The sequence below is a fragment of the Lytechinus variegatus genome, chromosome 1 (genome assembly GCF_018143015.1).
Source record: "Lytechinus variegatus isolate NC3 chromosome 1, Lvar_3.0, whole genome shotgun sequence".
Lineage (NCBI taxonomy): Eukaryota > Metazoa > Echinodermata > Echinoidea > Temnopleuroida > Toxopneustidae > Lytechinus > Lytechinus variegatus.
In genome coordinates this window covers 30,067,905-30,095,813 of record NC_054740.1, presented here as the reverse complement: position 1 = coordinate 30,095,813, position 27,909 = coordinate 30,067,905, and the positions used below count along the sequence as shown (strand labels likewise).

Genomic DNA, 27,909 nt, shown 5'->3' with positions numbered 1-27,909 from the left:
TGCAATTGATCAACTAATGCACAACTTTGAAATCTTAATCATCTGTTGTCATGTTTGCAAATCATCTTTATGTCACAATAACAACTTTAAAAGGTGTTTTTTTACCTTCCGAAAATGTATTTTAAATTTCAGTAATTTGGTCAATCCACTTGGTTTAGTTTTATTTCACTATGAGTGGAATATCTTGGTAAGATTTTTGTCATTTAGTTTCATGGTAGAAAATGGATGATTTTATTAAGCTCAGAGATGCTTGGCCGGTCGTGAACTCCAGATAATTTCAAAGCGAAACTCTGATGAGGAAATGAGTTTTGATCAACCGAAACAAACAAGCTGACCTTTAAATTGTTGTTCATTTTTTTGTCACTCTCTCTTTATGCTATGGCCTAACCTTCTCAAAATAAACTTGGACAATTAATCAGTTGAGCATGTATTTATATTGGATGTGATACATTTGATTTTCTTTGTACCACACTGGGATTTTTCAAATTTAGTTTTAGTGTTGGTGTTGGATCAATTTTCATTATCATCAAGGCAGCAAAATGAAATTAAGCCTCATCTTCTAAATTTGCTAATATTTTATGCGTTTCCTGGTCGATATGCAAATGAGTGAATCGATTGCATCATACACGAAACACACAAAAAAAATCAAACAAAGTGAAACATAAGTTCAATTGAATAATGATAAATGTCTTTTATGTCCTTTTTACCCCCATGTTGTATAACCTCCTGGAAAGTAACATCAACTTCAAACAAGTTTTTAATCCCGAGTGGATGGAAATTAAAAGACAATTTGTGAATTTGATGGATGCAAAGTTGATGGTAAGTTTTTCAGGTTTATAAATTTGCATAGGATTTTTTTTCTTGAAAAAAAATTCAACCATCTTTTCCTCTTTAATGGACCCACAGCTTGAGAGGAATTGAATAAAGTTCATCTATTCTTTAATATGAATTAAAATGAGAATGAACCTCTAGCCATTTAATCATCTCATCCATCAAAGCATAATCTTTTCAATTCCCTTGTTTTGTTTTCTTTTGGGGGTCATCTTAGGTCTAAATGAAGAGCTGGTTTGGACTCGTCTTCAGCAACAAATATCAGCCTTGGGAGTGTCTTCTTCAAATACATTTGCACTGCAGATGAGAGTAAGTCCAATTTTAAAACATCAAAAATGTATGTAATAAGAATGAAGAACATGCATTTAAAGGGGAAGAAAGTAAGTAAAAGTAAACTTCACTGAGCAAAATGCTGAATATTTCATCAGTATCTGATAACAAACAACAAAGTTATTAAATTTTAAAGTTAAGAAATATTTTGTGAAAACAGTTATATACACATCGTCATGGATATTCATTAGGTGAGCTGATGATTTTACATACCCACTTTCTTTTCTTATGTTATTACATGAAATCATAATTTTTCATGCAAGTGTAAATGATACATCTCCCTTCTGAAAAAAATTAATATCGAATGCATTAAATCAGTTCTCAATCCAACTTTCTTTAGTTCTTGGGGGAAAAATCAAATAAACATAATTTCATATATTAAAATACAAAAAAAAAGTGGGGATATGACATCATCAGTTTTCTCATTGAATATTCACGAAGATGTGCAGAGAACCGTTTCACTGAAATAATGCAAATTTTGAAATGTCACAAATTTGTTATGCATTTTCTGATGATGATCCATTTTTTTGTCTGATTTTTCTTCATCTGTTCAAATCAAATTATTTCCAGCCTGGAGTACACCTTTGAGGTTGAAGGAGAATCATTGGCGGTGGAAGCCAAAAAATTTAGGGGGAGTCCACCTGAAATTTTGAGATGGACACAGGTACAAAATTGGACAAGCCCCCCACTAAATTGACATGCAATGTCAATTTAGGGGGGGACACGTCCCCCCTGCTTCCGCCGCCTATGAGGAGAGTACAGGAAATCAAGAGAATGTAAAAGCAATGCAATTGATTAATGTCTTTTTCAACAGTCATATTCATTTTACCTTGTGACTTTAAAACTTTAAATGCCACAGGAAAACAAAATAGAGCAGAGAAAGAAATCCAGAAATAAATTTAGTTGTTGGATTATGCATGCAGTGTAAATACTGGAACCCTTGATGTTTACTGACCCATATACATCCCGCCTTATGGCTGAGTGGTGCACCTAAATAGGAAACCTTTGAATAAATGAATATATATTAAAACCAGATACCAAAAGTAATTAAAGTTTGTTTATAAAGGTGGGAACATGTCAAGGATTTACAGAAATATTGAAAAACAACTAATAATCAGCTACTCTCCTCTTTAAATCAAAACCATCTTTTTTGTTAGGTGCCTGGATATGATGAATTCCATTCACTTCTTATGAAATACTTGTATTTTGATAGTTGGATCAGTTGGGTAAAAGATTGATTATTTAGGATAGAGTCTAGACAAGTATAAAAAAAATTCTTACATAGTAACTTAGGGTAAATCCAGTTTGTACTATTTTCAGCTTGTCTTACTCTCCCATAGTTAAAACACTAATCACTTCATTAAAGCAGATTATTATCAATAAATCAAAAATTATAAAAATCAAAACCCAAATGGAAAAATTGTTCCGGAAGAGCGTTTAATCACATGGTTTCATTGCATTGTTTCTTCCTATTTTAAACTTCCATTGAATTTTATTTAGTGAGTACTCCACATTTTTCCTGATATTGTACTTGATTCTAGTGTGTTCATTATTAGAGATTAATATTAGGGACGATGTTCTTTCTATTGATATGATCAGATAATGAATGTTTCAATTTTTTGTATATCCATTATTGAAACTGAAAAATGAGATATCTCTTTTAAAGGAAATCTATTATTTTGAATTTATTCAATTCCTGTATGTTTTTTTTGTTGCTTATACTTACATGTATACAAGATTTCTTGTACCAAATAAAATACAAGTAGATCATACATTTGAACATATTCTTTTCCAAAATTAATACATGTACAGTCTTGCTTAATATTGATACATTATAACAGGATGTGTAATGTAATAAGTGATTAGTTTTGAACAACACTGATTATAATGATAAAAAACACTTGGGTTGATTGGAATAAATCATGTCTAAGAACAAAGGAAAACAAATGCCCAGTAAAAAGTATATGTTTCAACTGACTAGAAAATTACATTAAAGCATCCATTTACACAGTAAATATGCTATATACATTTTTATGCAATGCTGTTTACTAATATAAACCTACAGTAGTTGTTTAAACAGTTTAAACAAGAAACTTCATTTTTTATTATTTTGATATTTAATCCTTAAAAATTGTTAAGGCATGGCTGTAAAACAACTACTGTAAGGTTCATGTAGTTTCATGGCTTTCAGTCAAATCATGAATAGTATTTTTACTGTGTAGATTTGACAAAAAAATCTTTTGAAGGCATTATTCTGAACAGGTTTTTTTTCAATATCAAATATGTCGGATTATTCAAATGGGGCCAAGGCTTCCTCTACATTGCACATACATAATTACTGCTCAGTTTTCATCATTAATGGCACAATGTCAAAATCATATTCATTATGGAATCCAATCCTTGAATGGTTGATTCATTGTTATGCTATTCATCAAATTGCTTTATAGGGAAATCCTTTCGTAATTGAGTGTAGAAGTTTAAGTGCTTGCTTATGAATCTAGCACCAATGAATCATCATTGTTCATTCATTTGTTTGTTACTTGTGCATTTGTCATAATAGAATTGTCAAGTTTCAAGCCAGCAGGAGCAGAACCACCTTGCCATGATGTTTCTAATGAAAGTGTGTGAACAACAACAACAGAACCATACTCATATTAGTGATGAAATCAAACAAAAGGTATGATATAATGAAGAAATGAATGAGTGGTGTGTTAAAATAATAATAATAATAATAGCATCTGGATTTATATATAGCGCTTTTTGCCTGAGGATATAAAGCGCACGCCATTATTACCCCGGCTATCGCTCAAGCTACCATCACCGGTGCTCAGTGCATGCAAGGAATTACTCCTGCCAGGTACTCATTCACCTCACCTGGGTCAAGTGCAGCACAATGTCGATAAATTTCTTGCTGGAGGAAAACACTCTGTGGCTAGGATTTGAATCTGTGATCCTCTGTTTGAAAGACAAGAGTCAGAACCACTAGACCACGGCGCGCCCACATATACGTACAAATAGTGATGGTGGTGTGTTATATGATGGTAATGTTGGTATTAACGATGATGGATGCAATGATGCTTTGATTGAAGTGTTTGACCAATGAATGATGGTGGTGGTAGGTAGTGGTGGCTGTTGAGATGGGGGCCATTTAAGTTTAGTTAGATGTTACAAGGGTTAGATTTTCTTGTGCTTGTAAAACTAGGACCCTATTCTCGTTGACATTTTCAAACTAGTTTAGTGGAAACCAGTTTAATGTCCAATGTGAATGCTGAAAGTGTTCTTTGAAGAGATCATAAGTGGTGTTGGAAACCAGTTTGAAAATTTAATTTGAAATGTGGTTATATCGTATGATATTTTGCAATATGGTTATATCTTATGATATTTTGATGGGTCTGTGTAACCATCACAGCATCACCCATATCATCCTATCAATATACATCATGCAAAGAGATTGCTTATGAGAAGGATTTGAAGGACTGGTCGCTAAATGGACTGTCGTGATGATGCAGTATTTTGATGGAAATATGAACCCTGTTTGTGACACCCATATCAAATATATGATCAAACAAATTTGATCTAGGGGTGTGGTTAGTATAGATGGAGTGGTCAAAGCAGATCTATGATGATTGCAGATTTTAGATTTGTCTATGCTGACATATCAATGATATAATAATGTTTAAAGTCTCTTTACATTCATTCATTTAAAAAAAAAATTGCAGACAGTATGTATGTTACTTCTGGGCTTGTTTAATAATTTCCATTTATGCCCTATATCATACTGTTTTTTTTCTGTTTTATACTTTTTTTTTCTGTTAAATTACGAAGTAAGAATGCCCTATAAAATTGTACTTGATTTGTATTGCTTTATATTAGTTTGTATTATGTTTTGAATGGAAATGAGATAAAAGAATTGAATTGAATAATTCATTCATTTGTTCATTTTTTATCTATTTAATGCTTTGATTAATTAATTGGTGGGTGATGTCACTGTTGTGTTATAAATGAAATGGTATGGAATGTACAATTTAACTTTTATTTTCATAGAAAGTTTCTATATTTTTACGTTGTTGATTTTTAGATCACAATATTTGAATGAGATCATCACTCCAGAGTAAAATATAAATGTAATATAAAATTAAAACACATGAGCACAAGATTTCAACCCCTTTTTCTGCAAATAACTACATTTTTTGCTCCTTCATGGACTTGTACACATTTTTTTTTCCAATTTCACAGGAAGTGTACAAGTCAGATTCCAATAGACCAACCACATCCAAGCTGGAATCTTTGAAGAAAGCCAAGAAGTCTCTGACTAGTTCCTTTGAGAACCTCCTAACTAGAGTGAGTAGCAATCAATGTTTGTTATTAATTCTAATAGAGAACCCAACCACCAACACACCTGCTATTAAAGGTCACATGGCCCTTGTGGTCACATGACTCTTAGAGTTACCCTCCTTTTCTTCCTACAGAAACGCCCACTCTATGGTATAATGGCACCTTAAGATTTGAGTGGTTACCATATTTCTTTGACTTTATTTTAGTGACAAATGAATTTAATCATTTTTAAGAATTATTTTCTTTTTAGGTTGAGTGTGTACATTAAGAGCCCTAGAACACAAATGTTAGTGATTGATGGTATGGTTGATTTTTAATTGATGTTTATTATCTTATAAATTAATTGTATGATCAGGTGCTAGGCTTGTGTATATTGGACCAGGTGATTTTTTTCTGCAGGGACTCTAACCATTTGAAGACTTTATTTTTCAAAACAGGAAATATTCAAGAATCAAAGTGGATTTTGATAAATTAGGCTCTAAAAATTGAATTATGGTCTGTTTATTATTCATGATGTCTGACATCACTGTTCATAAGGTTTTGAAATGTTGCCTTCTATGTTGACTTTTGGAAGAAAAGGTTGTGAATCAGATTTTGTAGATTTCATTCCAAGTATAGAGAAATGTTTTAAAAGCTTTTAACTAGATGGCAAATTTCACTTAAAGGCAAAATGAATAATTGGAGGCAGAAAAGATAAGATGAAAAACACAGAGTTTTTCAGTGTACACTTTTCAATGAAAATACTGTACTATGATTATGCAAATTGTGCAATGGCAAAAATCACTTGTGCCACAAGCTCTCAACTGTATTGTACTGAAGACGAACAAAAACCTCCAATAGGTTGGAAGTCTTGGACGGGAGAAAGTATGAATTATTGATGGTGCTTTGATTTCCTGATGGTAAACAACCAATGTTACCCTTAAAAGCAACGCCGTGGGGTACATTTGCATTAGGAATGGTGTTCCACCCTTGGACACTTACCCCTGCTCCTAGTCTTACGTTTATGCAGCATCTGTGCGTGTGCTCGCAGGTATATAACCAATTTTAGGTCAGATTTTAAAGGTTCCATCATCCATTGGAGGTGTTTTGTTCACCCAGAATTCCACCTTACATCAATAACGGTTTTGTGATGTGAATTGAAATAAAGGAAGTAACTAGATACATGTGTAGAAATATAAAATAAGCTGTTTGATTGATATGCTGTCAGCCCTTAAAGAGATATAAAGCAACATAATAAAAGCATTAGAAAACAACTGTGTCCTAATTATGGAATGATTTATTGAATGTTAATTAATTTTCAAGATGATTAGGCACAGATTATTGAATATTATTAATAACAAGAGTGACAGATATATATATATCAAATCTAACAGTTGATTTGTATCTCTGCTTTTTCTTCTTGATTTTCACTCATTTTAAAGGGAATAAAAATGTAATTTTTCATTTATTATTTTATTTTTTGAAAATGTAAAAGTAAATAATACATTGTGAAAAAAGAGAAATGTTTGATTTACCTCTTAGAATCCTTGCCCTTACCAAACCTTTAAAACTTTGGATGAGATGAGTGGTCTCCAAAAATCACAAGAATAGATCACATTAGATACATCTGATTGGCTACTATTGCTTGCGTATGCAGCAGCGTAAACAGATAACGTCATTTGACAATCAATGTCTTGAGAGATGTGCTTACTCATGCCAGTATACCTTTGATGTCGTAATACAGAATGATCATCCCCAGTGCAGTGATCTTTGCGTTGGATCTCCGGGGTTGTAAAAACAACATTCAAAAGGGGCTGGATAGAAAGATAAACTATCTTTGGGTGAAGGACCTAAGAAGCTGTTATTCTTTTTACTTTATAAATATTTTCGCCAATCTTCCTCCTCTTTCTCATTTTCTTTCTCTTTCTTCTTCTCGACATCCTCATCCTTCATCTCCTTCGTATTTGTCTTCTTCTCTTTAACTGCTTCTTCCTCAGATTTGATTTTTTTTGGTAATTCTTCTCCACCTTATCCTCCTTTTTCTTCTTTTTCTTCTGTCTCCTCTTACTCGTTAATATGGACAAATGGCTGTAATTTCAGATTGGTTTGCAAGAAATGAAGAGAGAATCTAATACAAGAGCAGCGTTTTTTTTTATAATTCATAGGCTAGGATACATGTATACTCTTAGATGGAAAGGGGCCTGGAAGCACTTGATTTTGATTGCATCTAACATCCTTCAGGCTTTTGAGGCATGACCTTTCAATTTATTGATCTACAAGTAACAGTATTGGGCAAACGTAAGGGAAGTGTTAGAAGTCTTCACCATTAAATATCGTCATCTTCATCATCATCTTCATCATCATAATCATCATCATAATCATCATCATCACCATTCACCATTTCCATCACCACCACCACCACCTCCACCATCGTTGTCCTCGTCATCATCATCAACATCATTCTCATCATCCTTGCGCTGTATTTTTTTCATTTCATTACCTATTTGACAGCTTATGATGGTATTGCACAAGAATAGATGGGCATACATTTATTACATGCCTGCAATGTTCGTGGGATATTCCATCTATTCTTGTTCTTTATTTTTTTGTGCAATCCTGTTTTCATAGGTTGACCTTTCATAAGTGTCTCTTTAAGATTTTCTTTATTGCAAAATGAATGATACTGTGTGTGTGTGGGGGGGGGGGGGTTAAAATGTATATATATATATAGCAAGCATTGAGAAACAGTTGTGACAGTGTTCTTCTTGCCCTGAGGCCAGTTTCTAGATTGAAATCATGATTGATTTATCTGCATGTAATGACACAATTTTTTGTGGTGGTGTACATTATCAGTTTTGGTGAATGAGTATAACTCGGGCAGGGCTGCCAACCGTTAGGTTTTGCTGTATGTAGTAAGTAACCCAATTATGATACATGTTACTTCATAAAACGTACACAAATATTGGTAATTCAGTGACTGTAAATTCAGGTAACTTTCAGCTATCAAGTAACTTTGTTTTTTTGTCTCACCTGCATAGCAGAGTGAGACTATAGGCGCTGCTTTTCCGGCGGGGGCGTCAACATCAAATCTTAACCTAAGGTTAAGTTTTTGAAATGACCTCATAACTTAGAAAGTATATGGACCTAGTTCATGAAACTTGGCTATAAAGTCAATCAAGTATTTAATACTGAACATCATATTAGAGTTTCATGTCACATGACCAAGGTCAAAGGTCATTTAGGGTCAATGAACTTAGACCATGTTGGGGGAATCAACATCAAAATCTTAACCTGAGGTTAAGTTTTTGAAATGTCATCATAAATAAAATATATGGACCTAGTTCATTAAACTTGGACGTATCACTGAACATCCTGTGCGCATTTTAGGTCACATGACCAAGGTCAAAGGTCAATGAACTTTGGCCATAATGGGGGTATCTGTTGAATTACCATCATAACTTTACAAGTTTATTGATCTGACTTTTGAAACTTGGACATAAGAGTAATCAAGTATCACTGAATATCCTGTGCAAGTTTCAGGTCACATGATCAAGGTCAAAGGTCATGTGAGGTCAATGAATTTTGGCCTCATTGGGGGTATTTGTTGAATTACCATCCTATCTCTATAAGTGTATTGGTCTAGTTCATAAAACGTGGAAATAAGAGTAACCAAGTATCACTGAACATCTTGTGCGAGTTAAAGTAGTTTTCAAAGTCAGCACTGCTGCTATGTTGAATCGCGTGATGCAGGTGAGACGGCCAGAGGCATTCCACTTGTTTAGTTCATTGCATAGTGTAGTGTTACATAAAAACAAAGAGAAGTGGTTTTCAGAGGCTGATCACAATGATTTCTCTGGATTAGCATTGTATGTAATTTATTCATTTTCATTAATATCACACCACAACACATAAGTAGTTGTGAACAAAATTCCTTAAAGAGCAGGTAAACTAAAATATATTCAACAAATCAAAGGAGAAAGTTATTTAGACAATTATGATATTTATTTTGTAATAATTGTTGCTCTCTAGATTTCCTTTCAAGTGATTGATGATATGCTAAAAAAATTTTGCTGAAGGAACACTGAATTAATACAACCGTTTAGCATTCATATTTTAGATCGATATTCAAACGAAAGAGCATTTATGTACATTTGATGAAGTAGAGTTACCTTCTGGTTCTTAAAAGTGAATATGTAAAATTGTAATACCATTTATCTGGAGTATCAATCCATGTGAGTGTATGTAGATATTTGGAATATTTCAATGGTGAAAGCTTTTACCACTGTAATGGAACATGATGGGTGTGTGTTTGTGCGTGTGTTTGTTGTGGATGGTGAGGAATGTTCAAAATTAACTTCTTCAGTGCATCCTGAAACCGTACAGTGTCCAACAATCGTTAACATTTAGAGAATGGATGGCATCAATGAATGAGATGGATCGAAGGAGAATGTGTTTAAGTTACAGGTTATTACATCACACTCCATACAGAGGAGGATCCTTTCACTTAATGTATTTCCATGTATCCTTCAATTCCAATGCTTCTTGAAACCCTCTTCCTGGAGGGGAGGGGGGGGGGGTGAGTAGACGGAAACAAAATTGGGATGAGAAGAGAAGATGGTGGCCATTTGCTTACTGACTGTTTGCATGCATAGGGATGATGCATTGTTACTGTGTGAGGGGACTACTTTTTGTCTGTGTTGCTTCTCTGCTCGGTGTCTGTGTCTGAGAAGCCGAGATGGGTGTGAATGAATTGTCATTTAAAAAAATAAAAGATTATATCTTTTTAAATAACTTTCGACCATTACAGTTACTGAATATGAACACAGTGAAAATTTTTTTTTGGGGGGGGAGCGAGGGGGGCACATCTTCCCCACCCCCCTCCATTTTGACCCACCAACCCTCCCTTTCTTCCTGTTCACTGTCAGTTGAAAAATGGATCATGTTACACAAATAATACAGCATTTAGACAGCTGAGGAATAGCCAGTAAAATTCATGGTCAGCTTAATTGTGGTATTGGATGCTATTTATGGACTTGATGTGTTTAAGCCACAAAAGTATTATTCACGCTTTAGGTTTAGTAGGCGTACATGTATACCCTTGGTTTTTCACATAGTGCACAGTGATAAGTCTGAAATAATAAGAGATCCAATGTATCGGCTCATACTCATAGACTCATTTGATTCAAAATAATTCTTAATAGCATGGGAGTGATTGATAAGTAAGTTGAAGAATCAAGAAAAGAGCACATTAGATGTAATATGTAATATAAATTTTGACACATTTTGCTTCCCGTAATTTGAGCACAGAGTTAGACTATGGTTAAACCAGACTTCAGTGTAGTCTCTAACATAGACATGGTATAATTTGTAAATTTTGAGTCTACTTGTGTCTATTTGATGAATTTGAGTCTATGCTTATACACTACTTCAAGGTTGGCATCATGTCTATATGAATGAAGCATAGTCTTGGTTTTGTCGTAGTGTCTCAATCATTTGAACAATTTAATAATTTTTTTAAAAACAAGTTCACACCTAGTTATCAATAATGCATATAGCATTTCCATTTATTTGAAAGCAAGGAAAAAGAGCATTTTAGATTAAATGTCTTGCTCACGGGCATAGCTGCTGCGGCCGGGGATCGAACCCCGGACTTTTTCATGTATAGCCAGGCGCCTTAGACCACTCGGGCCACGGCACCTCCACAATGTAATAATCATGTTCATGTACACTCTAAATTCCAAGGATTGAAAATAAATCCAGATTGGCTGTGAATAGTGACCAGCTGAATATTAGATTAAGATTTAAACCATTAAGATTTAAACAGAAAGTTAAAAGATATGAATTTATATCATTTGAGATTTAAAAGTTAATCCTAAAGATAAAAAATTAATCCAAAATTTGGCTGGTTACCATTCACAGCCAATCTGGATTTATGTTAAATCCTTGGAATTTAGAGTGCAAGGGACACAGATAATGATCACTTGGCTTTAAGTTTGTTATAGTATGATTTGTAATTGCTTCTTGCTTTTATTAGATGATCTAATTTAGTATTTATTAATCAACTGTGAACTCCCCCCCCCCCTTTATGAGAAATTAATTGTTAATCTTTATAATGTCTGTCAGTATAATGACATCCAATTCATAAAATTATTTCCCAATAGTTGGGGACATCAAGTACAAACATTACTTGAAAAATGGTTCTGAAGAGAAGAGCCATGATAGATAGCATTCAATGAAATAGTTTTTGAGATCTGTGGCGTTACATGCAAAAAATGCATATTTTCAAAATATAATGCGTTTTGTATTATTTATTTGTTACTGTTAATTATATGAGCACAGATAATGTCCTTGTTTTGATGTCTGAGCATTATATACTAATGGCAAGATGCCAACCAGACCATGATTATTTTGATTAATAAAATAGTTCATTTGGCACAACAAATTCATTAGTCAGTTGGCTCATATTTTGTCATTCAATTTATATCAGTAATGTATGATTTTAGAATAGTACCTTTAATAATTTCTTTTTCTTGATAATTCACCCGTAAAAAATCTCATTAACTCAAAGGTTTTAGAGCAGAATTTGTATGTATAATATTCTGACTATGAATTTTTTCACACAGTATGGGGGGGGGGTCATTTCAGAGCTGACAATTAGTAGGATTTCATCCTAGTTAGTATGATTTTTTAGGGTAAAGTAACACTAAATAAGATTTTTTTTCATTAGAAATAGGATTTTTGATCTTGTAAGAATGATGATTTTTGGTATGTTTTTTTTTTCAATTTTTTTTGAAAAAAAAAATAGGATTTTGGCTTGAAAATGAGATAAAAAGCAATATTTTTATTCACATTTGCAGCTCTGCCATATCCTTATTTTGTGTTTCAAATACAGGGTCTCTTTTGCAAATTATGATGGATATAAAAATACCATAGGAGGGAAATTTCCCTTATTACGATGCCGTTTGCCATATTTCATTATCATGTTGTTCAATGTTTCTGTTTTCATTCATAGACTCCAATCTCATTCATATTGACCTTGAATTTGTTACCAAATCTAATTTGATTTAAAGTTTTAAATTTCCATTTATCTTCAGTCATTTGCCAGAACCTGATATTAAAAATCAAACCTGTTTACTGCTTTTATTTTGTCCTTCAGAACAAACATCGAAGTAGTCCTGGTCCTGACAGGCTTGTCCTACAAAATGGGAGAGAGGTAAGTGGGACAATCAAACAGTGATAAACAGAAATAAGAAAACTATTTTCAACATCCAGTCTGACAAATAAACTACAACAGAGAGACAACATAGTATTAAAGAATTCAAATCATTTTTAAACGACAGATATTGATATTTGACTGAATAATAGTTTCTGTAGCTTTACCTCTATTTCATTTTTGAAGGAATAGCTGGATTTATATAAACTTTTAGGTAAACTTTATTTCCAAATCAATTAAAGCAATCGATAAAAAAATGTAATCACAAATAAATAGAAATGTATAGCATTTCTTTTAGGGAATACAAAGCACATCTTATTACCCAGCTTTAGCTCTAGTTGCCGCGTCATTAGTAGCGTTCAGTGCATTCAAGGAATACCGATTGCCCATTCACCTCGCCTGTGTGCAGCATAATGTTGATACATTTCTTGCTTCGAACCCACACAATAATCTGTTTTGAAAGATGAGAGTCAAAACCTCTAGACCACGACACATTTATACTGTATGTTCAAGGAGAATTGGCTTTCAGAAAGTTAACCATATTCTATCTTTCCTCTGTATTCCAGGAGTCACCTACTGGTTCCCCTTGCGCCACCCCACCCCCTCTACCCAACCTTGTATCACCCCTAACCAGCCCCTCGTCAACCACTTCTACCACTTCTACTGCTTCTTCTACCACCTCCGGTGAGAATACAGATATTCCAGAGGGGAGGAGGCCCCCACCCCACCCCTCCCATCACCCCCAGCCCCACCCTCATAACCCGAATCATCCCCATCACCCTACCAAGCAGCAATCAGCCGATGCTGGACAGTCTTCCGTTATCACCCCGTTACCGATGAGGCAGAGGAGTAGGACGTTAGGAGACACGCCCCTCACCCCGACCACGCCCACCTCACCAAGGGCCACGTTTCAGTTTGAAGGGGATCAGTTCAAAGCCCTCAGAGCCCCTAAGCAGAAGCCACCCCTGATCAGGTAGATTGGGATATTATTTTGTTTTAGATTAAGAAACTTTTACTCTTTCAGATGCATAAGACATGGCCTTAATCTTTTTATGCCCAATCACCAAATGATATCTTGCTCTGATATGGAAGATAGCTTTGATATAGATGATTCTTGTGAGTGAAAAGGAAAATTATGACATATCATTAATAAAACGTAGGGATAATAGTGACTGAATGATGTCAGCATATTTATCCATCACATTTATGACATACATGTAAGTATGAATGAAAATTTTGTGATATCTATTTGAAACATAATTGATCTAGATATCATTTAATTTACTTACTTTCTATCCAGTTTGACTAACGTCTTTGTTAGCAAAAGAAAAAAAACAAAAAAACAAATGTGCACTTGCAAATAGATTGTCATGCCATTTAACCGATATCAACTATTACATGAATAATTGTCTGAAGACATGTGTTTGATCCTTGTTTTACAGACTTAATATAAGAATTATTCAGTTTCTGTCCTTTGAAGTCATCGTAAATTTACAGAACTCAAAATTATGTATCCTCAAATAATAAAGTCAATAACTATTTCTACCTTCAATTTTGACAGTTGAATTAGAAAAGTATTGAGTTTATTTCATTAAATTTTAATTAATCTTTGTTAATTTATCCTTCTTGTAGGGCAATGAGTGTAGGTGGAAGAGCACATCTTCTGAGCTCCCCAGGACATAGCCCCCGTACCCCATTGATGACCTCTAGCACCCGTACCTCATGGCGTCAGGCAATCTTCAACCGAGTTGTGACACCGATGAGTGAGAGCAAGGCACCACCTCGTAAGTTCACTTTCTTGATCAGTTCTCTTAATCTTTAAAGTGATTTACTATGGTGGTTATGTTTATTTATTTTTTTATTTATTGGTAGATTCTGTGTCATTCCTCACAAAAGTTTAAATGACAAATTAGTATGTCTTTATACATTATATTAAACATCAAGGAAATTGTGAAACTGAACAATTGCCAATTTTCCCATCAATTCCAAATCACAGAATATATGGTGCATCTTCGTCTGGCTGGCAGTTTGATATTAGGATGTATACATGTGTCAAATCCCATTTATTAGGGTCAGGCAGGAGAGTATAAACTCTCTGGTGCACTGAACATTTTGAACAGAGCGCATTTAAACGAAGCCCTTTCTGCTAGCCAGGCAAAGATAATTCTCATCTTTCATTGCAATCATAAATAAAAGTCTGGTCACTGAAAATGAATGGATACTAATATAAATCCAGAAATCCAGATTTAACACAAAGAGAAGGCTATATAGATGATATGAAGATGATTTATAGTCATCTTCAATTCACAGGCAAGGTAAAAATTGATGTGAAGACAGTTTAATGTTTAATATACATATGGAGACATGCTTTTTTAAATTGAAGTTTTTTTAAAAAAAGAATGACATTAGAGATTTTCTCAAACGATCACAACAGCACAAATTTTATGATAATTTTGAATACTGATATTGCTCCTGCTGCTGCTGATGACCGTGATAATGATGTTTATGATAATGAATCATAGAAGATGGTAACTATTGGAAAGTTTTGAGGAAACATATTTTACTTGTGTAATGTGTTTTCTTGATATATCGTGAAATTTTCCCAAATCAGAGAAGAATGTAAGGTAAATATGGCATACCTTTTTCTAATGCTCTCTACTGAATCTGCCCAGGTTTTCCAGACCAGAGCGAGAGTGTGTTCGAGGAGGAAGAGGAAGACAATGAGGAAAAGAAGGAATCTAAATCTAGTCCTGTCGTCAAGAGATTCACCTCCAGACTAGCAGTGAGGGCGCTCTGGCAACGAGCCATTAGGGAACAGATTATACTCAATCGTATGGATAAAGAAAACAAGAGAATACAAGGTCAGTCTTATGTCTATGAATTCAGTTTTTAATTAAGCATATCTGATAGAGCATGGATTTTGTTTTGTGAAAGAATTCTGTGATGGATCTTGCTGGGTGGGTTAGATGCAATTTCAGATTATACTTAATCGTATGGATACAGAGATTGCAAGGTCAGTCATATGTCTATGAATCAAGTTTTGAATTAGGCATTCAAAGTTTCTGAACCTACAGGAATTGTAATGTCCATTTTGAAAGCATATTGGATTTAGAATTCAGTGATCAATAGTAATACAGAATCGAAATGATATTTGATAGATCAGGGAATTTGTATTATAACAGAATTCAGTAGCGGATGTAGCCAGGTAGGATGCTATTTCATTTCGCAGGACATATTGTTTGTGCACAAAGGAGAGCCTGTCCAAATAACTGTTTCTAATCTGGCTAGTTCTGCAACTGGAATGTATATTTACAATGAAATGTATCAATTGCTTATTAAACTCATACTGTCCAACCCTAATATTTGAATAATCTCAGAAATTTTAACCTATTAGATGCATAGAATTTTACTGGATGTTTATGATGGTTGCTTTCTTTTAATCTGTTTATTATCATTTGACATTATCTTTTAACAATACCAGCTCGCCAAGATGCAGTGATTGAGAAGAAGATGAAGTTGGACTATGAAGAAATCACACCATGTCTGGTACAGGTCACAAAACAATGGGATAAACTCATTGCTATACCTAACAGAGCAAACACCATCATACCTTATGATGAAATCAATACCTTATTCAAAGAAGGTAAGGGGATGTATATCTTTGGTGATTTAGCATACAAGAGCTACTCTTCTACAACTAAGAAAATTATGCCACATTATCACAGAGTACTTCAGAGAGTTTAATACCATTAGAGTTGAGCAATGTAAAAGCTCGTTTAATTATTATCATTATTAAAATAGAACCAGACACTTATTCTCATTTTGTAATTCGTAGTTAACAAAACTGCAGAACTGTATATGATCTATGTGAAAAATTGTGGTTTTTAAAATATTTGTGACTTATTCTCTTATGACAAGGTTTGGAGTTTGATTTTATAGCACTTCTTGATATTGCAAAACCATTTATTTTCAAAATTTCTTTGAAAATTATACAATATACATTTTTCATTTAACTTTTCCTTGAGATATTTCTGCTCCATCCAAGCTTTCTATAGGTGGTTGGTACATGTAGTATGCCTAAGTCATTGTAGTCATTTCAGTATTGATAGTGATATGATGCATTTTGAAATATTTTTAGGAAGTTTAGGATAGGCATATCGCTTTCCTTTGACTTGGTTTAGTGGCATCATTTAATTGAAGTCTATTCCCAATCCCAATCCTTCCATTCATTATCATTAAGGATTTTTTGTATAGTAAGTAAACACATTTGAAATTCTGTGTTGTACTATTTTGAAAGTTACTAACCCCACCCTCCCCTGGAAGATCCTACTCCACACTTTGAGGTCTTATCAATCACCCTGTTACCCTGTCACTATGATATACATGTACAGTGGTGCTAAAAAGTTAGTGAACCCCAACAGAAAATGCACACCTTCGTGCTGAGTGTTGAATGGAGACGACACATAATGTTCGGCAAGCCCAGAGAAACAAACTGTATTGAATGTATTATTTTATCACCCGACTTCACAATTGAATATGTAAAACATGGCAGAACTTGAACAATTGAAATGTGTTCTTTTTCTGGTGGGGTTTTAACTTACTTTTTAGCACCACTGTATATTCAACTTCACTCTATTCTTCTAAGTTGAAGGTACTGCTGATGTATGGAGTGCTACAGAAAAATTGAACATTGATATTATATTTCAATTTTGTCCATCTTTATAGGTGTACCGAGGACGAGACGAGGTGATATTTGGATGATGTTATCTGAACAGCATCTATTAAGAATGGTCCCTGGAGCATCTCAGATACCGGAATCTGAACCATACACAGAGCTTCTAAAACAACTCACAACACACCAACATGCTATCCTCATTGACTTGGGTAAAATTTACATTCAGTACACATTACTTACCTATTCTCCATACATCAATTATGGATTGCAATACATTGCATATACCCCTTCTTTTTTTCTCTCAGATCATTGCGTTAGATTTCATGTTTTGTTTTATATGTAAGGAGATGTGGTTTAGAACATTCTACAGCTATACTTGCATAAATGGACCTTCCATATGTTGAATATTTGCCTAAGTCAAAGAAATCTTTTCGACTATACAAAATAAAAAGGAAAGAAAAATCCATATTTTATTGTTCGAAATGAAACCTGAAACAAAAATACTTTGAAAATTCTTTGTGCTCAATTAATTGTGGGCCCTGCATCCACTGTGCAGCACCAGATAAATGTAGCTCTATCCCTTGAATGTTTGAGCGCCAAACAGGGTAGCAGCAACTCCCATCTTTCAATATCTTTTGGTCTGACGCAGCCGAGGCTTGAATCCCAACCTCCCAATTGTGGACGGACACTTTATCAACTGAGTTAACACACCGGTTCAACACATAGGTTCAAAACATGTTCTGTACAGTGGTGCTAGACAGTTAGTGAATTCATTCATGCTGAGTGTTGAATGTAGACAACAACACTACACTGCCCAGAGAAACACGCTTTATTGAATGTACTATTTTATCACGTGATTTCACAATTAAATATCTATAACATAGCAGAACTTGAACACATTTAAATTTGTTCATTTTCTTGTGGTGTTCTCTAACTTTATAGCACCACTGTAACCTCTTCTGAGTGGAGTCTCCAAAGTCTAAAGAAATTTTGTAATCCCTAAAGATTAAATTTAGGCAAATTTTACCTATATTTCTGTTGACAGGACGCACTTACCCAAACCATCCATATTTCTCCAATGCTCTTGGTCGTGGTCAGTTATCTCTCTTCAATCTTCTGAAGGCCTATTCACTCCTTGATGCAGAGGTCGGTTACTGCCAAGGCCTCAGCTTTGTGGCTGGAATTCTTCTCATGCATGTAAGTTTGGTTTTCAATTTATTTTTTCAATCATAACAAATATAATTTTGTTGCAATTTAGCATATTGGGCTTCTGAGGGTTACATAACTTGATAAATATGATGAGGAGGAAATTGTATTAACAATAAGTTTTAAACAGGAGAATGCACGTACCCTTCAACTCATCTTGGCTTGTAATGGTTATGCCATTGTACATAAATACTATATGAATATAGTGTATGACATAGATTGGAAATAAAAATTGAACATCGAAGATAGGTTTCATGTGAACAGGTGTTCAAGTATATGAACAATTTTTTTTAAACTTTGGTCATAGGCACTTTGTGCTCATAATGTGTGGTTTAACTATGGCTAGTAAAATCTGTCAAGAATTTCTTACTTCAGGGTCCTGTTGTACAAAGAGTTACGATTGATCCGATCAATCGTAACAATGGAAATCCATCAGTGTCATAATTTTTTCTACGAAAATTTGCACAATGTCCTTTTTATGCAAAGAGAAGCGCAGTGAATTTTCAAGAAAACAATGAATGCATGAATATACATCACAGCTGTAAAATATTTTGAACAAACATGCATAATAGATGTTGATGTTGCTGGCCGTCCATAGTTGCGATTAATCGGATCAATCGTAACTCTTTTTACAACAGGGCCCAGATGTCCAATTTATATTAATAATAATATTGCATATTTAAAACAAGCCCATGCAGTGGTTCTGTTGCTTCAACTTACAAAATAAAAACCAGACATTACAGCACCACAAATAAGGATTTTGTACCTATTGTTGTTCATATTGTATTTGTTTTTAAGATGGAAGAACATGATGCCTTTAAGATGTTGACCTATCTCATGTTTAGCTGGGGTTTTAGAAGACAGTATAAACCAGACATGACAGCTCTACAGGTAAGTTTCGGAGTAATTCATGAAACAAATAGTGATTTTTACTGACTTGTTATAAGCTAAATGAAATCTTTGCATCTGATTGGCCGATGAGCAAATTAGCCAGTGAAAATCACCCACAGAATTCTTTATGAAAACACTTCCTGGGATATATTCTTTTTCACCACTTGAGGAGACCAAGCAAAAATATCTCATATTACCTCAAGATTTCTCAAAAAATGTTTCAACAAGCTCGGGTCAAAATCTATGATTGTGGCTAACTTTGATCATATAGCATTCTTCAATTGGCAATAGCACTGTTGAAATCTTGCTGAAATTGTAGAAAGATTATAATATTCCTAGAGGAAGTGCACATGGTTTAAACTTATTCAGAAGTTGACATTGAAAATCTTAATGATGTAATCTGTACTCATTTTAAATGTCAAAGCTTATTTTCTTTTTTTAATGTAAATTCATGACATCAAAACACAAAAGATTATTGACTCAGAAATAGATTGACTACACACCCTTTGCCTTGGATTAGTGGATATTTCATAGGATTTAGTTGTAAAAGATGTCCGAAAATGGTTGAGGGGTTGAATTTTACCCTTTGTAATTCTGAAATAACTGTTTTGCAGCTGTGTCTTTAGGGCTTAGCCAGTTAATGCTGTCCCATAGAATCAACAAGACTTCTTTCCCTGCTTCTGGTAAGGCTGGGCCAGAGAGTGTCAAATCATCCCATTCTAAAACAGTGTCACTGCTTTAAAAAAAAATCATGATCAATGATTTATTGTCATAATCATATCTTCTTGTATAGATCCAGATGTATCAGCTTTCACGTCTCCTTCATGACTTCTATCATCGTCTACACAATCACCTGGAGCAGAATGAAGTGGCTCCATCTCTTTATGCAGCTCCTTGGTTCCTGACACTTTTTGCCTCTCAATTCCCTCTTGGCTTTGTCTCAAAGGTCTTTGGTGAGTTATTTTAATTCCCCCGATGCAAACCATTACAGAGCTTTAGATTTCGCATCCTGTTGCCGAATATTGTCTCTGGTAACTATGCGTTTTACTCCTTACTCATGCACAGTTTATTGTCCGAATGTCCCAAGTCAGAATTTTCTGCTTCATGGATTAGAAATCTAGAGCTCTCACCAATCTACATGTATAATAGAGAATGTATTGTTGTGGGCTATTCCACATGTGATTCACCTCACTTTATATTTATAGTGGAAACAATCAGTGGTTTTTAATACCTGTATTCTTGGATATATAAACAGGATTGTGACACAAAGGTTTTTATTGGCTTAATAATTGTTTGATTATATAGAATTATATTTTTGTTCTGTAAAAATGGTTCAATATTCTGGTGATTCTGACAGTTCAGATTTATACCACATTTTCATGAATGTCAGTAATAACCTCTATTCAAGATAGTACTATGATCTTAATCTCTATTTTGTGGTTTTTCTATCCCTTAGATCTGATCTTCCTTCAAGGGTTTGAGGTGATCTTCAAGGTAGCTCTTGTCATCCTTGGTAGCCATGAAGAACTGATCCTACAATGTGATGGCTTTGAGTCTATCATTGACTTCATCAAGAATCAATTACCATCCCTTGGTATCGTCCAGATGGAGAAAGTCATTAACAAGGTCAGAAATCACAGCTTATATCCTTCACAAGCATATTGCCAACCTTTGTTTCATGAAAAACTTGCATGGTATATTTGAAGAGGGTTATGAATCTTAATCTCTCAGATTAATGTTAGTTTTCTGTATTCATTTAGTTTTGTCTACTTCAGGTGTTTATTTTTAATAGCTTATCAAGTTTGCCTCTGGCATATGTTTTATCTCTAGGTCTTTTTGTATAGTTTGTGTTATTATCATCCTACACATTGCTATACTTTGCCTCCTGCATTCATCAATTGACTCAACATAATTATCATTATTATTATGACCCGTTTGAAAAAGAATTTAAAATGGAGTAACAGTGGATCCACCCCCCCCCCTTGGCTGTCTGAGATGGGTCCAGTATTAACAAGCTTCTTGGTTAAACAGTTTCTGAACTTTTTTAACCTCTTATTTCTTGTGGCTTTAGGTTAAATTTTTTAAAGATCAATTTAGTCAATGATCTCTGTCTTTGTAGGCTTACCACTTGGACATTTCAAAGGAACTTCATGCCTATGAAGTCGAGTACCATGTTATTCAGGAGGAAATGCTGCCCTCGCCTGTCCAACCAAAGTCTATGCAGCGAGACATCGATCAGCTGGAATTCAGTAATCGTAACCTACGTCGTCATAACAACGAGCTCTTAGAACAACTTCAGTCTACACACAATACAATACAGAATCAGAGATCTCTACTGCAAACAAAACAGGTTGGTAATTAATCAATTCATTTGAAGAAGAATTTAATGGTGGGTGTGGTTGTTAATATATCATAGATGTAGCCACCCTATTTTTTATGGCTGCCATAGGTCTGAATCCACAATTGCTAGTTTGAATCCACTGTGTATGAAGATTTTGAGGTCGGTTGTACTGAATTACTAGTCTAGCTCACAACTTGAACTGACCTTTATCCCTATGATTGAAGTCACTTCAATAATTTCTAAAAATTATCATCATTATGATGTCTGTTACAATATTTCACATAAATTTTCAACCCATCAGAAAGTTTCGGATAAATTTTCATGTTGGGTTTCTGTCATCTCTTCTATGACTGGTAGAGAGAGGTGAGGGTTTCATAACTGCAGAAAATGTGTAAAATTATTATTTATGCAAATTTAATAAAATGTTGAAAAATTACATACAAAATGACTTCCCATCATTCAATCTAAATTCAAATTGGATTGTTTCTTCAGCTATTGGCATTAGTCAAGTACTGTGCATGACTTTCTGGCACAAGATGTATGATGTGCATTGAAACATTCTTTTGGTTGTGATTGCAGACAACCGAGAACAATCTGCGATTGGAAATCCGGAACTTGAACCTGGAGAGGGCAGCTCTTCTGGACACCATCGCTAAGTTACAGGCCCTTATCCCAGAGAATATTCTTAGCAATGCCAGTCTAGACCTAATTCAACCAAAGAGAGATTACAAGTGCTATGACAGTGAATCCTCTCACCAGACCATAGAGAGTGCTGCCGGGGGTGGAGACAATCTGTCCATCGACACCGACTCCATTGAAGACATCGATGGGGAGGTCGCAGCCATCAACAAAGTACTTGCTCTGAAGGAAGAGAGGTCTAGGAATAATAGTGGTGGAAGCATTGGAAGCGGACAGAGTGCGAGTACAAATACAAGCGAGGCAGATATTCCATGTATTATGATCACAGACACTAAATCGATATCGTCACTGTGAAAGTGAGCTGATGAGGAAGGCTTTAGAACCAAAGAGATTTCAAAGGTATTAATGAGAAGAGATGAGGATTAAAAGCAGTAGATAGGGGACAGGTAGAATCATAGTTTGGAAGATATCTGTTTTAATCAGAGGGAAGAAAAAGTGAAAATAAAGGGTTGAGAAAGATTCTTCAACCATTCTTCTGTTAAACCTGATTGATTAGTAAAAGCAAGAAAGACTGTACCTCTGTTAAACTTTATGATGATGAAAATGAGGAATTGAGCAAGGCAATAGGACCGTACATGTACCTCTGTTAAACTTGAATGACTATGAAACGAATCTGAAGAGATTAATGTAGGCTCTGTACAAATATAATTCAACATTGTACAGATTAAAAAAGGATGAAGGATTCAAATTTATTGTTTGTTAATGTAATGTAAATAATATATTGATTAAGCTAAAGCTTTAAATAGATTTATTCTTGTGCTGTTACAATCTAAGATTGGCATTAGTGTTTATGTAAATCATTTTGTTTTGTATTTTTTCTGTTTGTTAATATGATTTAGTGGCCTTTATGTGTGCAGGAAACGCCATTCAAACACATGCTCTTCCATTTACTTGAAAGAAAGATCTGATCTGAAATAAGAGAGCCTAGATAGAATAAACATTTTTTTTAATCTGATATTTCTTGCTTATGTCTACCTTGTGTGCATTTGTGATTAACCTTTTTGGTGGATCCCCTGTTCTATGGGAAATTGTTTTATTTTCATAAAGCTCTACTTGTAAATAGCATTTGTATAAATGTTCATACTGTATGTCTTCAAGAAGAATATTTTCTGTATTTCAACTACTGTACTGGTACAGTTTGTTAAAAGTGATGGCCTACATGTATATTTGTGTGTGATCAGTAAAGATTAAGCTTTAGAATATATTATGTTAAATAGTTATATCAAAAGATTGATCCCAAAGTTAATCTGTTATCAAGGCATTGTACAAATGTTTTGCAATCAATTGCTTATTTGAAATGATGATTCTGATTGGCTGTTGGTCATGCCTTTGAACTAAACATGCATGCCAGGATGATCTTGATTGGTCACTAATTTGCAAGTGTTTATAAACCTTTGTGTTACAGGAATAGATGTTAATAAAGTTTATAATTAAGTTTAAATGAATAAAGCAATTTACTTCAATATTGGACACATTTTAGCTGTAATAGAATTGTTGATTGTAAGTGATTTTTTTTTATAAGAAGGTAAATTAATTATTATGAATTTTATTGACAGATGTTTAGATTTTGCCTGTGCATTCTTGCAAACATTTTATGGATATAACTGAGGTTTGGAGATAGTGTTCACATTGTGTGATATCATAAATAGTGTTGCCATGATAACAAAACCTTTAACTGTTTAGAAGATAATTGAGCACAGCTTGCATGAGACATGCTGGCTTCTGTCTCCTTTTAGAGTTCCAAAATCCAACAATCAACAGAATCAAAAAGTTAAAGACTTTATTTCATTGAAACTACAGGTTAAGACTTCATATATTTTTGTAGCTATTATACCCCCAAATTGTTCTCCCAATATTATCTTATGGACACTTGTGCAGCACAGTATTACTGTAATTTCAAAGGAATTGAAGAATAACTGCACATATATGCTTTAGAATTCATGCATCATTGTGAATTCAATTTAATTTGATGACCTTGTGTACTTTCATACGATGGTATGTACCAAAGTTTTTTTTCTAATTCTATTCTATTTGTTTTGTTTGTCTTCCTCAACATTTCTTCATCTTTTAATCCTCTAATTTTTTCTGCCCCTTTTCATTCTCTTTTCTTTTATTTCTTTTTACTTTCTTCTCTTAACTTTTCATGACTTTGTTTCTCTTCTTTTTTAAAATTCTGTCTCCCATTTATTTCTTACCCGCTATTCTTCTCTTCTTAATTCTCTCTTCTCCTCTTATCTTTTTTGCTATTTCTTCTCAGCTCTTATATCCTTTTCCTGCTTTTCTGCTTCTCTTCATTGCCTCTTTTGTCATTCACTGGTTTTCTCTCTCTATCTATCTTCCCTTATCCCTCCTGTCATTCTCTTCCATTCTTTCATTCATCTCTTTTTTTTCTCAGTATTTCCTTCCCATCATGAGCTGCATTGATGTCTTCCAGTGATTCCATGACCTGTGCTTCTGTTCCCATGGAAACCTGCCAGTCACAAACCTAATAACAAACCAAATGTTAACTCAAATCCTTGCAATATCATTCTAATCACATTGTTATCCTTAGCATGTCTTTTAGGGGAAATGAGTACAGAAACAATGGCTGGAGTAGCAAATGTCTCTTCAACATCCTTGCACTTAAGTCCTTTAGACTACTTTATCTCTGAAGATTTTTGGCAGTCTTTGTATGTTGCAACCATTTACCGGTATGTGACTTTAATATGGTGATGAATATGGTAAAATAAGCAATAGAAGAACTCAGTATAGACCATGGTATGATAAGAGTAAGACATGTCCTTGGCATTCCAGTGCTGAATTTCTATTATCTATCGCTCATTGTTTGTTTCCTTTTGTGTGCAGTATAAAGTAATTGTAAGTCATCATAACAGGAAAATTTACCTAGAGAGGAAAAAAGATGAGGAGAAAATGGTAGCAGATTGTTAGTACCCAAGATTAAGATGTTTTTACCCCTTTGGTCCATACTAATATTTGATCGGTATTAAAGGTGTTATTTCATATATCATGTGGATTAATGTAAATGAGTATGAATACCTATAATAACAGATTTCAGGCAAAGATCAGCTGAATAAGTATGCATGTAACCTATTATTATTCTACTTCCACTTAATTGTTTGAATAGGATGATCCATTGCTAAATGGACAGCTTGTAATGTACTCAAAGCATTGTGAACATCTATATTGCTTTCATTGTATTTTTACCATTATCACATCTTATCATGTTTGTTTGGTAAATGATTCTTTCTATTTTGTTTCTATGAAGGGATTTACTCGACAACACCCGATGGAGGCTATGTGTGTGCATTTAAAACAGTAAACAAACATACATGGTACTTTGATAATTACTCGTAAAATATACCTGTCATTGTGCTCTGCTATTTTTTTTATATAGATTTTATTATTTCATCAATAGATTTTCTTATTTCATCAGCGCTACCTAAGATCCAAGCAAAGAAAAATTTGCTATACAGTGACACTTTATCATTATTAGTTTTGTTTCATTAACAAAGAGTTTGTATATTTATATAGTTGTTTTTGTGTATATCATTATTTTACTGATAACATTTGATTTTTTGGAATGTATTGTTTGAAAGCCATAAACGATATAGTTACTCATTCATAAAAAAATTGTTCTACTAGTATACTATAAATCTTGTGACTCTTTCTTGAATTGAAAGCTTATATTTACCTACATATATTATCATTATCATTACATCTCAGTTTTTTTTGTTCCTGTGCAATTAGAACAGATTTCCTTTTTTCTGTGATCGAGTATTTTATAAGTTTTCACACTATATATGTTTTGTGAAGGAAATATTGTGATAATGATAATTTTTTTCTTTTTGTTAATTACATCCAAAGGGGACAAGAAATTATCTCAATATAGATTCAATTATTATGTTAACTGCATTTCTTCATTGAGGTTGAGAGTGCCTTTTTTCATTTTATTTTGTGCTAAAGTATGACATATTTGAATGAGAATCACATGTTTTTTTTTGCCAATGTCTGATTTGGAACATTCTCATTCTTGTAAAGATTGATATAGTTGTATCATTTATGTAATTGTGCTAATACTGATATCTTAGCCATTGTATTTGATAATTACTTGTGTGTATTGTATGTATTTTCTCTGTAATCATATCATATTTTATTTTTAACCAAGTGAAAACCTGTAAATGTCAATATGAATGTAATCTTAAACACTGAAATTATTGCTCTAATATAAAGGTATTTTTTGGTTTATGTTATTTATCTTGAAATGAATATGACTGCACAGTGATCAATTATGAATTAAATGAGTTTACTTTGAAGAAACCGTTACATGTACATGAAATAAGAAAATGTATATATTTTGATCATTGCCAAGTAATGGTTAAAACAGATTCAAGTTCTTCACTTTTGATGACATCACACATGTTCAATTAAAGTACTAAGAATCTACCAATAAAATTTGTTGAATGGTATGTTGATTTGATTTCTTTTTATCAGTGTCATCCCTAAATCTATGAAATCAAATTTAATAAAAAAAAGAGGTGTTACATACATTACAACCATGAAACTCATTTAAAATCTTACATTTCACAATTCAGCTGGATTGTATTATCATTTCTACTGAGTAATACATTAAGTAGATTATCTACTTAGCCATTAGCATTAATCTGAAAATAAAAGTCAATAAAATATTTATTAATAGGCCTTCCATGAATTCAGAACATGCCCAATGTATAGGGGGCAAGATAGTTGCATACCACCGTTGTAAAAGGCTATGAGTTCTAGCAGCAGCCCACCCTGAGATAAACAAAACACACCTTGTGCAGGACAGAGAATTGTCCTCCAGAACAGCCATTTTGGCCCATTATCCTTGATATGGCTATGTGGCAGGAGGCGGGCCAGCAGCATCAAGACAAGATGCCACCTCCAGCTGCTTGTTTGGTAAGTTGGCTTTATATCTATTCAAATCCAGGCTGAGGACCTTGTAGCAATCTCCATTAAGTCCAAAGCCAGCTTCCTTCTGTTGGTTATTCCCATCCTTGAGAGGAAGAAATGGAGAGATTTTGTTGCATAACCTCTGCAACCGATCTCCACTGGGTAGTAGTTTACCTTCCATCCCCTCTCCTTACATTTTAGGATAAGTCTGCATACTTTGTTGTTTTGTACTCATGGCCATCTCTATGTTCTCCTCCCATGGGACAGTCAATTTGCAGAGGATAACCGACCTGGACTACTTCGACCAGACTACCATATCTGGTTGCATGTTGGTAGTTGCAATCTCACTTAGGAAGGTCATCTGCTCATCCATGTCTGAGACCAACTGCCTGTCTATTGCCAGACAAAGGAGCCTACTTGTCTGTGGGCTAGCTTTCCTGTTGGCTCCAGTACTTGTCCCAGCTTTCATAAATGAGATCA

The 27,909-nt window shown here is 34.0% G+C and overlaps 1 protein-coding gene across 5 annotated transcripts in view; it reads left to right on the top strand.

Moving 5' to 3' along the window:
- LOC121410878 (TBC1 domain family member 1-like) overlaps positions 1 to 26,966 on the top strand; it is a 70,795-nt gene extending 43,829 nt beyond the window's left edge. For all 5 annotated transcript variants that reach the window (XM_041603234.1, XM_041603251.1, XM_041603243.1 and 2 more), the window contains 15 exons: positions 1,049 to 1,140; positions 3,722 to 3,838; positions 5,398 to 5,502; positions 12,632 to 12,688; positions 13,255 to 13,661; positions 14,321 to 14,472; positions 15,361 to 15,549; positions 16,170 to 16,331; positions 17,414 to 17,572; positions 18,409 to 18,560; positions 19,368 to 19,460; positions 20,254 to 20,413; positions 20,917 to 21,086; positions 21,580 to 21,810; positions 22,381 to 26,966. In XM_041603234.1, the coding sequence (XP_041459168.1) occupies positions 1,049 to 1,140; positions 3,722 to 3,838; positions 5,398 to 5,502; positions 12,632 to 12,688; positions 13,255 to 13,661; positions 14,321 to 14,472; positions 15,361 to 15,549; positions 16,170 to 16,331; positions 17,414 to 17,572; positions 18,409 to 18,560; positions 19,368 to 19,460; positions 20,254 to 20,413; positions 20,917 to 21,086; positions 21,580 to 21,810; positions 22,381 to 22,794 (2,660 nt within the window). In that variant the 3' untranslated portion in view covers positions 22,795 to 26,966. The remainder of the gene's footprint in view (positions 1 to 1,048; positions 1,141 to 3,721; positions 3,839 to 5,397; positions 5,503 to 12,631; positions 12,689 to 13,254; positions 13,662 to 14,320; positions 14,473 to 15,360; positions 15,550 to 16,169; positions 16,332 to 17,413; positions 17,573 to 18,408; positions 18,561 to 19,367; positions 19,461 to 20,253; positions 20,414 to 20,916; positions 21,087 to 21,579; positions 21,811 to 22,380) is intronic.
- The last annotated feature ends 943 nt before the right edge of the window (positions 26,967 to 27,909 follow it).